This window comes from Diospyros lotus, chromosome 2, assembly GCF_014633365.1.
Source record: "Diospyros lotus cultivar Yz01 chromosome 2, ASM1463336v1, whole genome shotgun sequence".
NCBI classification, from domain to species: domain Eukaryota; kingdom Viridiplantae; phylum Streptophyta; class Magnoliopsida; order Ericales; family Ebenaceae; genus Diospyros; species Diospyros lotus.
Window position 1 is genome coordinate 24017331 of NC_068339.1, and position 18725 is coordinate 24036055.

The 18725-nt window shown below is 35.3% G+C and overlaps 1 protein-coding gene across 1 annotated transcript; it reads left to right on the forward strand.

Annotated features, from left to right (window-relative positions):
- The first annotated feature begins 10856 nt into the window (after positions 1-10856).
- LOC127794216 (G-type lectin S-receptor-like serine/threonine-protein kinase At1g11410) lies at positions 10857-18494 on the forward strand. Its single transcript, XM_052325157.1, has 8 exons — positions 10857-11529; positions 11633-12532; positions 15380-15511; positions 15893-16098; positions 16923-17133; positions 17234-17471; positions 17817-17964; positions 18059-18494. The coding sequence occupies exons 1-8, from the start codon at positions 11133-11135 to the stop codon at positions 18368-18370; spliced, it is 2544 nt and encodes an 847-aa protein (XP_052181117.1). The 5' UTR covers positions 10857-11132; the 3' UTR covers positions 18371-18494.
- Positions 18495-18725: the final 231 nt, after the last annotated feature.

The following is an 18725-nucleotide window of genomic DNA, read 5'->3' on the forward strand; positions in this document are numbered from 1 at the left end:
CTCTACTACTTCCCACAAGTTGAAATTTATTCATTTCCTTCAATAATTTTGGAAAAACTCATCTATTTGACCTCTCTCGGGCAGTTTACACAATCTGCACTTTTACCCATATGCCCCTAATCGCGTGTTTTTGACCTCAAACCTTCGCGAATATCTGGTTTTGTCAAATATTACTTATTTGAGAAATTTTACCTTCTTTAAGTTGTTTTCACATGGACTCTTTCCTTTTGTTCATGTTTCAAATATTACACGTTGGCCCGAAACTTTGATAAATTCCATTTTGACCTCTCAATTCAAAAATACCTTTGATAATAAATATTGGGTATTACAACATGTAACTATCAATGTGATACCCTTCTAACCATTTTCTCTCGTCCTCTATGCACCGAAAGTCAATCGAGGATAGATGGAGAGGGTAACTGGTGTCACGACTACAATAACAAAGAATTAAAATTTATAAATGTCAGAATGTACTGTTAATGTAAATAAAAAAATGGTACTGGTTATTAACCAAATGTCTTCTTTGGAGGTATGAACTCAGTGTATGTAATACCCCATGTTCGTATGAAGTTGTCACGTAGTTCCGATGAGTTTAGAATACCGAAAAATTAATTTTATAGCAATTTCAGGTATCGAATCAACTGTAGGGAATGCCTCAGAGTGAAATTGTCTAAAGAAAATTATATGGTCTCGACGAGCATTCCGAAATAGGATTTATGGTATTGAAAGAAATCAGATCGGGAACAGTTTTCGGTACAGCTAAAATACAGTTGCCATTTAGGCTGTAAAACCGAATCGTTGTAGGAGGCTCCTAAAAAATCAACGGAACCCTAGGGGGGCTCCGGTTTTGCATAGCGAACAACCCTTCAGTGGTTTCAGGAGGAAACAATAGCTTGGTGAGGACACTGGGACAAAATCGTCTAAATCGAGTAACTTTGAAGTTATTAATTTTGCGTTTTTGGTATAGAAATGCAATTTAATCCAATGTTGAGGGTATAATTGAAATTACGGAATTGCCCATTTGATATAAGATGAAAATTAGAATTTAATAAAATAATTTCTTATAAATTAGTGTAATATATAATATATATACAACCATATATAGGCATATGCGCGTGCGTGCTGGCAAGCTTCTGTGAAGCTTTAATGGTCGAGATTCCGGCCACAAAATGAGGAGATTATGGCAGCAAGGATTGAGGAAGAGAATTGCAGCTGGATTTAAGGGATATGGCAGCCCATTTTGAGAGATTTAGCAATTAAATGCGAAGTACAAATATATAGATATGCATATATATGCGTTCGTCCATGGCTGCCTATAAATAGGCAAAGAAGTTGGCCGATTGAGGGCAGCAAGCAGTGAGTAATCGAGAGAGAGAGAGAGAGATAGAGAGAGAGAGAGAGAGGGAGAGAGCAAGAGAGAGGCGGAGCAAGCCGCGGCAACTCGCGGCAGCCATGGCCGCGAGTTTCTAGCAACTCGAGCAACCATGGCAGCTCGGTTGAAAGCGAGTGGAGATGGTGTGATTGGCGAGGCCAGCGGAGGCCGTAGGGAGGCGGCCGGCGAAGCGAGCAGCTCCCATGGAAGCTCGCAGCCACAGCAGGCCACGATGGGGAGTTCGCGGGAGGCTGGGGAGGCGACGCGAGCGGTGTTGTCGGGCGATGGTGGCTGATCCGAGAGGAGCGACGGATGAAGTCCCCCGGGGGTGGCAGCCGCGATGCGAGGCGAGGGCGGTGGCGGAAGGCGGTGGCGAGGGCAGCGGCGGCGCGAGGGCAGCGCTGGTTCGGCCATGGAGGAGAGAAGAAACAAAGGAGGAAGAAGGAGGAAAAGGAGAAGGAAGAAGGAAGGAAGAAGAAGAAGAAGAAGAAGAAGAAGAAGAAGAAAAAGAAGAAGAAGAAGAAAGGAGAAAAAAAAATAGAAGAGGGAGCAATGCGTGGGAGCAGGGGAGCGAGAGGTTGAAGAAGAAGGAAGGAAGAAATAAAAGAAAAAAAAAGGAAAAGAGAAAAAGAAAAGAAAAAGAAAGAAAAGGAAGAAAAAGAAAAGAAAATGGGAAAAATGTCGAAAAAAATCCCGGAAAAATCTCAAAAGATAGGAAATTATATTTCGATAACATCCTAAAGATTTTGGCGAGAAAACGGCTCAGGCACGCTTTTCGAGATCAAGGCAAGCATACCGAGGAAACTGGAGAGGCTAAATCAAGGTAAGAAAAATTTTCTAAAAATTTCAGAAATTCAAGAATATTATTTTATGAATTGTTGTAGTGAAATATTTGAGAAAATATTTTAGGAATATTTAATTTAGAATTATTGAGGAAAAGTAGGAAGAAATAGAGAAAAAAAAAATAAAGAAAATGCCAGAAATTATGGAAAAATAGGTTTTAATATTTATTTAAATAATTATGGTGATTAGGATACTTTGAGGCTGAAGTTGAAGAGACTCGTGCAAATTTTGAGGTTGGCACGCAAATCGAGGTAAGGCACAAATTTCGAGGTAGCCCGATAAGCTTGAGAAGGTAAGTGGTACTCCCCAATTAAAGTTAGTTTTACGAAAAATGCTTGGTTAGTAAGTGGTTTATGTTTCCTCGAAAATGTTTTCATCATATTGACATGCCTTGATATGAATCCATCACGTAGACTGCATACATGACATGACTATGAAATGCATAAATACACGTTGATATCATTGATCACTCGCATATGAGGCCGTAGGGAGTACGAACTGGCATCGCTGCCTTACCAAGGGTGCACCCATACACCTCGCTTCGAAAGAAGGAGCCACTAAAATGGTAGGTAGCATGAGGGGTGCAGTTGACACCTACGATGAAAGACATTGCATTCATACACGAAATATGTTTTTTGTACCCTTACTTAGATGATTCATCATCTAACTTGGGCTTTGCCCCTAGAATATTCAAACGTTCCAGGTGGAAATTGTAGCAGATACGAAGATAAATGAGGCATTAAATAGCACTTAGCTAAGTACATGAGAAATGAAATGTATGTAACGGAGCCCCTGTATTTAAGTTCTGCTACTTTAGATTTTGAACGTTTTGAGGAATGTTGAAGATGTAAGCATTTATTTATGATTAATGTTAAGATATCAGGTTTCGATCTTTACTTTCGCATTTGATGTGTATAGTGATTCTCTTTCGAGATTAATAGATGGAAATTCTGGGACGGATTCGAGGTTTGATGTGATTTAGTTTTAAGTGCTTAAAAGAAAAAAATTATTGTCCCGGAATTGTCCCAAGTTTATAATGCGCCGGAAAAGCGGGGCGTTACAGTGTAGCTCTCGGAGGGGTTAAGATTATCGTCCCCCATTTCTTGGATACTAATGGCATTGTTTCTACATTCGGCATTGGGTCTAGTAGTATTGGTGGTACTAGGTTTAGTACCACCGGTACTAGGTCCATGTCCGGCCCCTCTACTAAGGAGACATCCATCTTTCTCTTCTTCGGTTGGGTTGGATCAATGTAAGGTGGTCGACAAAACTGCGATGGAAATCTATCTTGTACAGGTCATCTTCTGACCTTAACCACTTCCTCCTCCTATAACTGTACAAAAATTAATTGTTACAAAATGGTATTTCAGAATGGTATGTAAAATATAAAAAAGTAAATTTGGAACTTACTTCAGATGTAAGATCTATCTGATCACCACCCAGTGTTGCTCATCGCCATCATTGTTATGATATGAGGAATCGTCAATATGTCGGACACGTAGATAAGTACACATTGTTGCCTGCCTTATCTCTAGTGCTACCAAGCCTTTCTCTAGTCGTAGCAACTGTGTCCTTATTTGACCCATTTCCTAGTTAAACCATGTCCTCATCTAACTCATTTCCTCATCCATCCTCTACAACGTCTCAAGCATTAGAGCCAACATCTCGATGATCTTCAAAGGCAAGCAAAAAAAATTAAAAATTAAAAACAATTACAAAAAATAAAAATCAAAACCATTGTTATAATAATAATCATACCCCAATCTTATATTGTTTATGGTGTGGACTAACAAGGAGTCCTCATTCCTGCCTAACTTTTGACCTCGGCTCTATACGTACAGCCTCATCCTCATCCTCTTGCCATATCTCCTAATCTCCATGTATCCTATTTGCCTCCTTATCATCCCCACCTTTCTTCTCCTCCTTGTCACCCTCTCCACCCCCAAATTTATAAACGTTGACTCCAATTGAGTGCTAAGGGTTAAACGACCTTCAAAAATTTGTTTCTCGCTCAAGCGTTGGACTCAATCCTCGTGCCTACAAAATTGTATTATTTAAATAGTTATTATATAAAAAAATAAACAAAATTTAGGTTAGGTTTCACATTTACATCATTCGTAAGGCAATCGTAGTAATTTTTTATTTGTGACCTTTTTTGGATAACCATTTTCTGCACTTGGGAATAACTTGGTCGGATAGTCTGACGACCCATTTATTCTGAACATATGGGAATGTTTCAATCAACCACCACTAGAAAGAGTAAAAAAAATTTATAATCAAAAATAAAAAAACAAAAATGTTTAGTTAGTCTAAACAAATCATATACAATAATGTAATATAATATAATACGAAGAGAAGCTATTGATTGTACCTGAAATGCCCACACAAAACAATAAATGTTGACTTTCTTCCCAACCTTACCAGTCAGCTTCCCGTCACTCGTGGCCATCCGGATGTAATGTTAACTCTTATTATAGATGTATGTCTCCCAAGGGAACGCCTCAAATACATGTAAATCTTTGACCATAGTCCACAAGAAATCATCTACCTGTGCGCGTTCATCCTGGCCCAATAATAACATGTTGACCACAAATATGTAAACCAAGTTAAGAACATCATCTGAAACTAGGTCATATCTGGCACTAAGTAGTAATTTCATGTTGTCTCTAACACCTTTTTTTTTATGCAATGGAAATAGTTGCTCACGTAAACTATCCGGCTGAATAAGACTCACTTTAAGACTTTTTATCAATAGCCCCAAACTGGAGTAAACTAATAAGTATGAACTCCTGTTTCCCGTACCTTTATGGCGTGCCACCAATTTCATTAGGGTCAGGGACGAAGCCCAACAATTAGGCTTCGTCGAGGACAAAGCCCCCACGAAGCCCGACCATCGACCTTCATTCGGGCTTTGTACAAAGCTCGACGATAAGGCCCGATGGTAGATGACGAAGGCTTTGTCCTAAATGAAGCCGGATGGTTGGCAATGAAGTGTTTTTGAAACCCATCAGGTTTTATCACAAATCTACACCAAAATCACACAACAAAATCTAACCTCGTTTAGTGATGATGAGTTCGACGTTAGCGATAGTAACGACAACGATAGTGAGAGACAAATACTATCGGGTTTAGTTGATATCGGGTTTGGGGAAAGGGTGTGAATGGTTTGTGGGGTTGAATGTGGGGAGGGTATTTTGGTATTTGCATGGTCTTGTGGGTTTAAAGTGTGTGATGATATTTTGGTATTTAATTATTCTTATTTTTTTTATTTTTTAAATAAAATGATGGTTAAATCTGGTAAAGTGGGTAAACCATCCAATTAGCTTGCTTGAGTGGTTAAAAATGTTTTTTTTTTTTTTTTAGAAATGTGGTTAAAAATGAATTTTGTATTTGAGGAGTGGTTAGTTTTTGCAATTTCCATTTCCTAGAGGCAGTTAGATGTTGAACTATCCCACTATCCTTGCATAAACCCGTGAACTCCCTATTGTAGAACTCAAGGCCATTATTGGTCCTGATTGTCTTAATCTTCCTCCCATTCTGATTTTCTATCATGGTCTTCCATGTCTTGAAAGCTTCAAAAGTTTGTTATTTGGACTTCAAGACATAAACCTAGACCATTCTTGAATAATCATCTATTATGGATAGAAAGTATCTAGCTCCACTATGAGTAAGAGTCTGGGCAGGTCCCTATAAATCACTATGTATATAGTCTAGAGGTGCCTTTGATGAGTGTATGGCATGTTTACTGAATTTTACCTTATTAGATTTCTCAAAAATGCAGGACTCACACCTATCTAGTCTTTCCACCTGACCCTTTTCCAAGACCCCTTGATTTGATAATTCCTTTAAACTAAGTTCACTTATATGAGACATTCTAAGGTGCCAAAGTCTTGCTTGTATGATTGCCTTTTCCCTAGCCACTATTGCTTCTCCATTCAAAGCAACAACTTGTAGCACATATATGTCTTTTACTGTAAGGCCTTTATACATACTATGGATCCTCTAGTTATTTCTAGAGTTTCTCTCTCTCTCTCTCTCTCTCTCTCTCTTAAAGCAGTGGCCATTCCTCGACAATTCTTCAAAAGAAATCAAATTTCTCTTTAATTCAGGGACATATCTCATAGCTTTTAGAGTCCTATAAGAGTTATTATGCATCTTTAGTCTAACACCTCCTATACCAAGAACCTTACACTCATGGTCATTTCCTAATAGAACTTTACCCCTATTTGTGTCTTGATAGTTTACAAACCAATGCTTATTTGGTGTCATATGAAAGGAACATCCTGAGTCCATTGTCCATATCTATTTCTTAGTTTTATGTGACACAACTAAGGCATCTAAACTAGCTATCATACCCAAATTTACATATCGAGGCTCCACCATCAGAAATATTTTTATCTTGTAAGTCATTTTTCCTCTCAAGATAGTTTTTTTTAACATGTCCATCTTCATAACAGTAATAACATTTAACTAGATTCCTCTAATTTCTTGACTTAAACCTAGATTTTCCCTTTGCCTTAACCTTAGGGTCTTTCTTGGAGTTCCTAGATCTAGCAATCAACACATCTCCAATGGAGAACTTTTTATCCAATTTAAATCTTAAGCCTTTAGAATTTAGGGCTCTGGTTACATTATCTAAAGACAACTTTTCCCTACCATGATGCAAGATATCTACAAAATGCTCATATGACGTACCATGGCAAAGAGTGCAATAAAACCAAAGCTTTATCTTCATCATCATAATTAACATTAATACTCTCTAAGTCTAGACAAAGCTTATTGAATTTGTCAATATGATCTTGCAATTTCTGATTATCTTTCATCTTAAAAGTAAAAAATCTTCCCTTTAAAAATAACCGGCTTAACAGTGTCTTTGTCAAGTAGAAGTTATCCAATTTCTTCCATATCTCCAATGCTGTAGTCATCTTGGAGACCTCTCGGAGGACCTTGTTGCCCAAACTTAGAATAAAGGTGTTATACGTCTTTTCTTCTTTTTTCGCCTTCTGTTCTGTCGAGAGGATCTTGACCCCTTCTCCAACCTTTCCTTTGACTCCTCCTTTAGCGCCTTCTTTAATTCAAGATTTCTAAGAAGCACCTGCATCTTAATTTTCCATAATGCAAAATCATTATTGCCATTGAACTTCTCAATATCATATCTTGAGGATGATGAGAGTCATTTCTTGATTGTGGTTTATGTCTTAACTCCTTTGAGTGATTATGCGTCACTACAAAAAAAATTGATTTTTAGCGGCGATTTTTAAAACAACTTCAAAAAATGAAATTTTGGGGTTGTTTGTTAACCATCGCAAAATACATTTTTAGCAGCAATTTTCAAAAAATTGTCGCCAATTTTAGAAAATAATTAAAAAATAAAATTGAATTTAACAGCGATTTTTGAGAAATCGTCGCTAAATTAAAAAATAATTAAATAAATCAAAATTAAAATTAAAATACATTTACGGCGGTTTTGAAAAACTGCAGCAAAATTCATGAAAAATTTAATTTAGTGGCGGTTTTCAAAAACCGCCGCTAAATTAAAAAAAATTAAATAATTTATAATTAAAATTAAATTAACATTTGCGGCGGTTTTTAGAAACCGCCGCAAAATTCATTAAAAAATTTAATTTAGCGGCGGTTTTGAAAAACCGCCACTAAATTAAAAAAAATAATTAAATAATTTATAATTAAAATTAAATTAACATTTGCAGCGGTTTTCAAAAACCGGGAAACCGCCGCAAAATTCATTAAACATTTTAATTTAGCAGCGGTTTTTAACCGCCGCTAAATTTAAAAATAATTAAATAATTTAAAATTAAAATTAAATTGAATTAAATTAATAAAAAGAAATATAAAATCTTAAAAAGAAATTGAAAATTTAATTTAAATTAATTGCAAAATCTTTATATATATAAAAGTAGTAATAAAAGTTTCCCCCAAAACTTGCATTAATGATTTGCATTTAGTACTTATTGCATTAATAATTTACATTTTATAATTTGCATCTTTATATATATAAAAGTAGAATAGTCTTGAAAAAAACAATTTTCCTCCAAAACTTGTATTAATGATTTACAATTAATACTTATTGTATTAATAATTTGTATTTTGTAATTTGCATTAAATATACGAGTTTTTCAATGCTAATTGTTTTGTATTAAATTTGCATAAGTTTTATGAGAAATATTAATAGACAACTTAAACTATTAATTAAATCATAAAAAATTATCCATTTATTTAAAATATTAATTTTATATCTTTATTCTATATATATTTATATAATATTAAAATATGAGCGTCAAATAAAGTGTCAATCAATGGTGAATTAAAGTGTCAATCAATCAATGGTGAATCAATGGTTCGTTTTTATTAAAGTGTCAATCAATGGTGAATTTTTTTCCTAAAAAACTTGCATTAAATCAAATGTAGTGATTAATTAATTATTAATTACTTTAATAATTATATTATAGTCTTGAAAATGTGATGTCTTAACAAATTAATAAAAAATTATTTAAGGTTGTTAAACGCTAGGGTTTTTCAATGCTAATTAATATTTAAAGTATCACATTTTTAAGACTATGGAAGAAATCAAAATTAATTTTTTTAAAATTTTGTTATTATTGAAAAAACTTATTCTTAAGAGTTTTAATTTATATTTATAATTATAATATTATAAATATAAAATAACGAACGTTTTTAAGTGAAAATATTTATTTATAAATAAATATAATATAATAAAAAAATGACCTATTTAATATGTTAGTTATTCTTTAATATATTGAATGACAGTATATTGAATTAAAAGTGTTCTCCATTAATATATTGAATAGTGAATAATTAAGAAAACTTAAATTTTTTCAACATGATTAAAGATTAAAAAAAAAATATAATTATCAATTTTGTTAAAATTATTTAAAATAATAAATTTATTTTTTATTTTTAAATTAAACTTTCTCATATATCACATGGGTTCACCACTAGTTAATTAAAAATTTAATTTAAAAAATTAAAATAAAAATAAATTTAACAAAATTTTAATAATTTTAAAAAATATATAATTTTTTTTATTTTTAATTCAATTAATTTATTCCTTTACTTTTTTAAAAAATAATAAATTAATTAATGTTTTTTAATTTATATTAAAAAATATAAAATATAATTATGGAAAGTAGTGGTTGTTTTGGTATATAATTTATATATGCGGTTATATAACAAGGGGGCTTGACAGATCAGACGGTCGCGTACGCCCACGTGCATAGTGGAGGTCGTGGGTTCGAAACTCTGGGGAAAGGAAGCCTCGCCAAGTGGCGCGCGGACATGCGGCCATGTGGCTGCGCGGCACAGGCGGGCGAGTTAGCGGGTGGGCGCGGGCGGGTGGGAGAAATTAAATTTTTAATTTTGTTTTAATTTTAGCGGCGGTTTTAGAAACCGCCGCTAAAATTAAAATTTTTAATTTTGTTTTAATTTTAGCGGCGGTTTTAGAAACCGCCGCTAAAATTAAAATTTTTAATTTTTTTTATTTTTGCAGCGGTTTCTAAAACTGCCGTTAAAATTAAAAATTTTAATTTTTTTTAATTTTTACAGCGGTTGAAAAATCGCCGCTAAAATTAAAAATTTTAATTTTTTTTATAATTTTCACAGTGGTTTAAAAACCGTCGCTATATATTTTATAAACCGCCACTAAATCACTAATTTTGTGGCGGTTTTAAAACAGTCGCAAAAAATATGATTAGCGGCAGTTATTCCAGCGGTTGGTCAAAATCGCCGCTAAATGCTCCGCGACGGCTGATTTAATGGCAGTTTTCAAAACTGCTGCTAAATATCAATTTTTTTGTAGTGGTGATTCTAACTCTAATACCAAGTTATTGAGTAATTGACCTAACACTTTGTACACAATTCTCACATTCTCACTTGAAAATAGAAAAGAAACAAGAGACAAAAAAGGTTTTATCCTTGTTCAGGTTTTGAATGAATCGAAGTCTCACGTCCAGACTAAAGGTGACACCACAAAATCCACTATAAAATAGATAGGTACACACACAAAGCCTTCTCACAACTTCCCTCACAGAGATTACAAAGTCTAAAAAGTTAGGCTTTTCTCTCATCTCGTATACATGAAAAATTGAAGAAAAACGCAAACCAAAAACATAGCCGGCCCCTCTATTTATAGAAAATCCAGGAGGCGATAATTACAAGACATTTAAAAGAAACACAAAAAGTCGGTACTAATCGCACGTTACATGGTTAATTAGTTTTAATTTTTTTAAAACTTTGATTATGACTTTAAGGCTTAATTTGTGCAAACTTCAACAATATCACATGAGAACAATATCATATGAGTACAAGGGAGGATTACCCAAACACAACAATGTACGTAAAAAAAATATGGAACACTCAAACATTGAGCATTGATTCTCCTTTAATGAAGTTGACTTCACTTGTTTGAGTGCATAAAGGTAAAATCCCTCACCTTAAAGACCACACGGTGCCCCAAACTTGACTTCGCTTGCTACCACCTAGCTAGCGTGGCTGATGCTCCTTCACAGGAAGATCATGTGGTCGCCAACAAATTAGGCATTAAGTAGACGGGACCCAGAATTCAACGTCGAAATTCTAATCAATTGCAGCGTTCCATTGCCAATTTTTTCATTTTCCCAATTGCCAAACATAAAGAATGAGATTATATTCCACCTCCCCAGCCCAGTCTTATGCCTAAAAATCTTAGCTTTGTCATCAATCAGTCTTTCGTGATGCATTTTAACCTACTCACACACGGGTCTCTCACTAAAAGAAAAATATCAGGAAATTGACCCAGTTCCTATATAACACAATGCCTTCGACCGACAACATTGTTCATTTCTTCTATACCTGCGCCTATACCTCTCCTTACTGATCAGAACAACTCCGGCCGACAACAACCATGTCCTGGGACGACAATTTCTCGCTCAGTTCCTTTTTTATACTTCTGCTAATTCCCTTCTCTTTCTCCTTAAACGTCATAACTACGGACCGGCCGATCAAGGACGCTGGCGATGTCTTGGTCTCCGAGAAAGGGGTCTTCGCTCTGGGATTCTTCAGCCCCGGAAATTCCACCAGACGCTACGTCGGAATCTGGTACAACAAGGTTTCGGAGCGAACCGTTGTTTGGGTTGCAAATAGAGACAACCCCATCAATGATACCTCCGGGATTCTTTCCATAGACGCCACCGGAAACCTCGCCTTACACGCCCGCGGCCGCGGGGTCCCGGTTTGGAAAACCAACATCTCCGCCCCGGCAACAGGCAACAACAACCATTCAGCTCAGCTATTGGATTCAGGTTCTTAGAATTTTATTTTTTTTTTAATACTTTCTATATATAAGTATTACAAATCTTTTATATATCCTCTGTAACGACTTTTTCTTTATTTTTTATAAAACAGGTAATTTGTTGGTGTTTAATGAAGATAGAGCTGCTGCATGGCAAAGCTTCGATTATCCGACTCACACAGTGCTTCCAAACATGAGACTAGGTGTGGACCGGAAAACCGGTCTGAACCGGTTCCTCGCGTCGTGGAAATCGCCAGACGACCCGGGAACTGGAGAATACTGGTACAGCATGAACCTTAGCGATTCGCCTCCCCAGATGTTTATCTACAAGGGCTCGACCCGGGTCTGGCGGACAGGGTCGTGGAATGGTCTTAGGTGGACCGGCGTCCCGGAGATGATCCCAAGCTACATCTTCAACATCACCTACATTGACAACCCGGAAGAAGTTTCGATTATTTTCTCGATGATCGATCCTTCGATCATGTCACGATTGGTGCTGAACGAATCCGGGCTGCTCGAGAGATACACGTGGCACGGCGATTACAAGCGGTGGGTCGGGTTCTGGTCCGCCCCGAAGGACCAATGCGACTTTTATGGTCACTGCGGAGCGAACGGCAACTGTGATAACTCCGCCGCCGGCGAGTTTGAGTGCAAGTGCCTTCCGGGGTTCGAGCCGGAGTCGCCGCGGGACTGGTACTTGAGGGACGGCTCCGACGGGTGCCGGCGGAACAAGGGGAGAAGCGTGTGTGGAAGCGGCGAGGGGTTTGTGAGAATGGCGGGGGCTAAGGTGCCGGACACCGCTTGGGGAGCTGTGAACAGGAGTGTTGGATTGGGGGAGTGTGCGGCGGAGTGCTCGAGGAACTGCTCGTGCACGGCGTACACGGCGGCCGATATCGGCGGCGGCGGCGGCTCCGGGAGTGGGTGTATCACGTGGCACGGCGAGTTGATGGATGTAAGAAAGTTTCCAACTGGAGGTCAGGATTTCTACGTTCGCGTAGACGCCATTGAATTTGGTACGCAGTCACCGTCTCTGCCTTTTTTTTTTTTTTTTGGTTTTTCTTTTATGGCTCAAGCTTATGATTAATTAGAGAAACCTCCCCTGGCTATAGATTATTCACCCAAGCCCCCTCCATATATTATATTTTCTGTTCATAATTTCAGAAGAAGGTGGCCAGTAAAAAAATTAAATGAAAATTTACTTTTTTTTCTGTAAATAAAATCTTTATTGAAAACAACCAAAAAAAAAAAAAAAGTGTTAACAATTTTAAGTTAGAACATATCTCGAGTCTTATGATAAAAAAAATCAGGTTAGAAGATCTAAGCAACTAATAAAATTGTATAATTTTTCTAATATTAAGAGAAAACTATGTATAAATATCAAGGGAGATTTTCATCAGTATTATTTTTCTGATGAAAATCTTAACATACCCATCAAAATAAATCACTTTAGGTGCATAAACATACTCATAGCTCAAACTACAATTTTACTTGAGTATTGGTATTTTTTATATCAATTCTCCCAATTACTAAGCAGTCCAAACCAGCATAATAGACAATGAACACTAAAATAAATCATCAATTCCTAAACTTTCTTGAGAATTATATGTTGATTTTGGTAGTCCAATGTTAATAGTTGTGCAGACAATTCCAATATACTCACCATAATTTACTTTTTTCAAGGAGTGATACTTAGTCATTGCAATTTAATTTTTTAATTTTTTAAATAAATTTTAATTATTGATGAGCTTTGCTATAGCAATATAGTTGTTCTCAGTCAATTGTGACTTGGAGATGAATTCAAATAATAATAATAAAAAAAGAATTTTGAAAAAATAAGTAAAAAAAAAAAACTTCAACATTAATAACATCAAATATAATATTGATTTAAATAATAAAATAAAAAATAGGCACATCTTGTAATTACCTCTTTATGCGATATGCAATAGCATGAGGATGCAATAATATGGTTAGGAAGGGTGAGACGTGTAAAAGGTGCATTCTAAAATATCCTTAACACAAACAAATATGTAATTTATGTGTGTGAAGAGCCACCTGGTTGCATTGTTATCTAACACATTAAGCTTGTAAAAGGATAAATAGCTTTATGCCTTATGCTTTTTCGTTTTATATTCTTCACAAGCATTTCACATTTGTAGCTAGATTTCAAGGATAATGACCGCAAAATATGGGGGCTTTTAAGTTCTCTCGTGTGACATTTTAGGTGTTATAACTTAATTAACCTAATAAATATTAAATGTTAAAATTTATTAAAATCTAAATAAATATTACTAAATTCTAATTGAATCTAGTGAATTTCTCAATTTTTATTTTATAAAATTTAATGCATAAGTGAGCCAATCACGAACATCTATTATAAAATTAGAGTAAATCATACGTGATATCCCTAAAATTAAGATGATCACAAGAATTACCTTTGATATTTGAAAAAATATAAGTAATATCCCTGATATTTAAAGCCATGTTGTAACTTCTTCTCTACTGTTAATTAACCCAATTAAATATATTCATAAACGATGAAAATTCCCTTACATTTAAAAAAACTTTCTCTATCTCTGTGTGTCTCTCTTTCTCCCCCATACCTTCTTTGGCGATTGAACTACCATTGTTCCCACAAGTTACCATCATCGGGCACTTGCTTTCTTTTGGTATGCTCTTATTTTTCTTATTCTTCTTCTTCTTCTTCTTCTTCTCTTAAAACCCAACCATCTCTACTCTCGCCACCGCTTGTGTAATGACTACCACTATGTCCATTGTTATTGACCACCTTTACTCTCATCCAGTGTAAGTTTTAACTCTTACTTTTCTTCTTTTTCTCTCTTTGTTTTAGAGGGTTCAAAGCCCTCTATATATATCTAGGTTTGATTTAAACCCAGATGAGTCCACCCAAATGTCCTTTCTCTTTTCCTCTGTCTCTCCATCTCTTTCTCTATTTCAAAAGGTTCAAAACCCTCTATCTGGGGTCCAAACAAACCCGGATGCAAATATAAGGTTGGATCAAACCCTCTACAAACTCATTTGGTTCAAATATAGATGTCTATTTATTGCTGATGTGTGATGAACCTAGATCACATGGGCGTTGAACCCATTTGGGTTCAAAACCCACAATATGAAAAGTTATTACTACTTCTAAAACATAAAGGATTTTCTCGTAATTACATCAAGTCTCAGTGTTATTGCTTAAATTTAATATTTAAGTTGACAAATGCTATTTGTAGTCAAGACATTTATTTATTTAGATGCTATAACTGTAACTAGTTACTTATCCAAAACTTCTTGACATTTGGGTGACTCACCTTTATTCAAATCTAATTAGATAGCCTCAATTGGGTCCACCTAAAAGGAGTGTTAGGTTGCTCTTATTTATTGCATGCGAATGACCATACAATATGATATTTTGTTAAACCACTCGAGCATTCATAATGCCCAGCTGCCTCGTCCTGCTTTGTGACCCACCACGTCCTTTAGAATATGGAAACTTGCCAAGAAGCCTACAAATTAGGGAGGCAGATGGCCTCTTTAATTATAGTTTCAATGAAGGTTACGAATTCTTTAATTTGATCCAAATGAGATCAAATGATCTTGAATTGAATTTTCACGTGTATAGATTAATTTTAAATGTAATTACAAAATTATATCGTCATATTATAAATTAAACATGTATTTTAAATATATAGTAGTGTACATAAATTTTTTGAATACTATTAAGTTTATTGTCATGTATTTAAAGATGATAATACATGAGTAACTTTGTTATATTACGTTCTATCACATTTACTGACCTTTTTGAATTAGTGAAAACGATTATCTTAACAATGACAGTTTTGCTTTGACTATTTCAGCCCAATACTTGAAGACACAAAGGTCTGGTGACAAGAAACGCAAGGTGGCAGCCATATGGGGATCTCTTGCTGTTGTAGTTTTATTTGTCACAATCTTCTTGCTGTGTTGGTTGCTTATGAAGAAGAGAAGAGGTAGCCAATTCAATGTTTCTTTATATCCTTTTTCACCGCTATTTTTCATATCAAACTTCACATATTCTCTATCTTCATTAATGATTAATCTGGGCTGGCTTATTGATATTTTTTTATTGATACCCAGCTATCAGATGCCACTAAATTATTATTTGATATAATAATAATTTTTGGTACCCAACCCTTCAAGTGTGACTTTGCTTACCGGGGGTGAATTACCCATTTCACCTCCGCAAGAGAGGTAAAATGGGTAATTTACCACTTTGGTATACAAAATAAAAGAGGTAAAATGAGTAATTAATTCATCTGGACCAACAATCACCTCCTAATAAAATTGGGAAAAAAAATCACTATTTTAATTAAATCATCTTATTTGTTCAGGAACAGGGAAGGGAAGAGACCTCAAACATCTATTTAGTAGCAACAGGCTGTCATCTTATGATAACTCCTCAAGTGGGAAGACATTTCATGAGAGGGAAACCACTGCAGATTTGCCATTCTTTGATTTCAGTGCCATTGCCGAGGCCACAGACAATTTTTCTTTTGCCAACAGGCTCGGCCAAGGTGGCTTTGGCACAGTGTATAAGGTAAGTTCCACATATATCCTCCCAAAATTCATAGCTGAACTTGGCTATTAAGTTCATGTGATTAAATGTTATAGGTAAGGCTTCTTCACTAAACTTTCTATACAAGATTAGGTTATGATATATTCTATTGATTTTTCTTTTAATTTCTAATTGTCTTTTCAAGTTAAAAATTCATTTTAATTTGATTTAAATTAGTTTGAAATGCTTTCCTAAGTTGGACTTGATACCATTTTTAACATTATGAGTCTAAACCTAAACTTGTTAGTTGAAGCTAATTATTGGATTCATGTGACCAAATTATATATCTAAAATCCTTTCAATATATAGACTCTTAAATACTATTGTAGAATTGAGTCATAACCAACTCCTATATATCCTCTTAGCATTCTTGTTAAATAAAAAATTCAGTATCCTAATTTAACTCAAATTAATCTTAAAACACTTTTTTTGGCTGGGTGGTCATTGGCCAATTGGACCTAATAGCCTTATACCTCTTGTAAACCATGAATCTTCACCCAGATTGTTAGCCAAATTTGGTTATTGGGTTTATGGGACCAAAATATACTCGAGACCTTCCAAGTGGCTAGACTATTGAAATGAGATTGTATTACCACCGAAGCTGTAGCCTAGTTAATGGTGAGTATAATAAAGCTAGTGAGGGTGAAATCTCAAATTCAAGTCTTGTGAACCTTAGTCCTCTACTCTATCAAGAGTGGTATAATCTTGAAGATGATTGTCTGTCAAGTAAAAGATATAAAATAAGGCATGACACTTATTGAGAATGAAATGGTCAATCAAGTTTAATCTTGCATTTGTGCTTTCAGGGTGTGTTACCTAATGGACAGGAAGTAGCTGTGAAAAGGCTAGCAAAGAATTCGGGACAAGGGATAAAGGAATTCAAGAATGAAGTCACACTAATCGCTAAACTTCAACATAGGAACCTTGTCAGGCTGCTCGGATGTTGCATTCAACACGACGAGAAAATTTTGATCTATGAATATATGCCAAACAAAAGCTTGGACGCTTTCATCTTCGGTATGTATAAGTATAAGAATTAATTGTTTAATTTCTAATGTGTTTTAATAATTAAATTTCTGTCCTACTCAAATCGTTTGATAATTCTCTTATTTTTCAGATAAAGCAAAAGGGGCATTCTTGGATTGGAGAAAGCGCTTTGATATTGTTCTAGGGATTGCTCGAGGGATGTTATATCTTCACCAAGACTCGAGATTGAGAATAATTCACAGAGATCTCAAAGCCAGCAATATCTTACTGGACTTTGCAATGAATCCTAAAATTTCAGATTTTGGTATGGCTAGAATATTTGGTGGTGACCAAATTGAAGCAAATACTAATAGAGTGGTTGGAACATAGTAAGTATCAGAACACCCATTTAAACATAGACAAAGAAATCAACTAGAGAAAAAAAAACTTATATAGACACATAAATCATGTGAAGTGTTAATTTGAGTGATAATGATATTTTTAGGATAATATCTCCAACCGATGCAGTCATCATTCTAATCTGATGCAAGAAATTTGGAAACAAATGCACAATGGCAATATTCAAAATGCTCTTCCATAGATTTTTATAATTATTATGATGGTTTAAATTAAAGTAAGAATATTTTAGATATCTTACTCACTTGATAAATGAATTTTTCATTTTATTAGAAGTATTATTATTCTAATTCAAAAAATTTCTCGTCTGATTATAGCGGTTATATGTCGCCGGAGTATGCTATGGAAGGCTTCTTTTCAATAAAGTCCGATGTTTTTAGCTTTGGAGTTTTACTACTAGAGATCATCAGCGGCAGGAAAAACAGTAGCTATTATCAAGACGACTCGGTGAACTTAATCGGACATGTAAGTATTAATCAATAATTAATTAGTGCCAATTATTTGTAATTTGATTGTTCATCTGAGACAGCAAGAAAATTAATGTTAGTAAATTGATCAGGTATGGAGATTGTGGCAAGAAGAAAAAGCCCTGGAAGCGGTGGACTCGTTGCTGGGAGATTCATATTCAGCCGGAGAAGTTCTCCGGTGCATCCACATCGGCCTCTTGTGCGTCCAAGAATCTGCAAATGATCGGCCGACCATGTCCGACGTTGTCTTCATGATGTGTAATGACACAGCCTTGCCTTCTCCGAAACAGCCGGCGTTCATCTTGAAGAGAAAGTACGGCGCCGCAGATCACTCCTCGTCGACGAGTGCCGGTGCTGGCACATCGATAAATGATCTCACCCTTACTACGATTGGGGCTCGTTGAAGACAGCGAATAGTTTGAGGAGAGAGAGAGAGAGAGAGATCTGTTGAAGGTTGGCTGCAGTGATTATGTACTTTGATATATAGTCTCTGCATAACCTATTGTGCTATAATTCTTTTTGGAATTATAGTCTTTGTGTACTCTCTCGCTACTCGTTTTTTTAATTTCGGTAGAGAAAAAAAATTATAGATAGAGGCTTTGCTTCACTATGCAAGATAAGAAATCGAACTCAAGATCTACTAATATGAATTCTAACTTATCATAGTTCAACTATTTAACCTGTAAGCTAGCTGAGGACTATTGTGTTATAATTTCTTTGTGAATGTATTGATGGTGCAAGAGGTAGATTGTGCATCCT

Excerpts from the sequence above, each read along its gene's own strand:
- LOC127794216 (XM_052325157.1), top strand. The coding sequence starts at position 11,133 with ATGTCCTGGGACGACAATTTCTCGCTCAGTTCCTTTTTTATACTTCTG. Across the intron at positions 11,530-11,632 it reads AGCTCAGCTATTGGATTCAG|GTAATTTGTTGGTGTTTAAT; the intron begins GTTCTTAGAATT and ends TTTATAAAACAG. Across the intron at positions 12,533-15,379 it reads CGTAGACGCCATTGAATTTG|CCCAATACTTGAAGACACAA; the intron begins GTACGCAGTCAC and ends TGACTATTTCAG.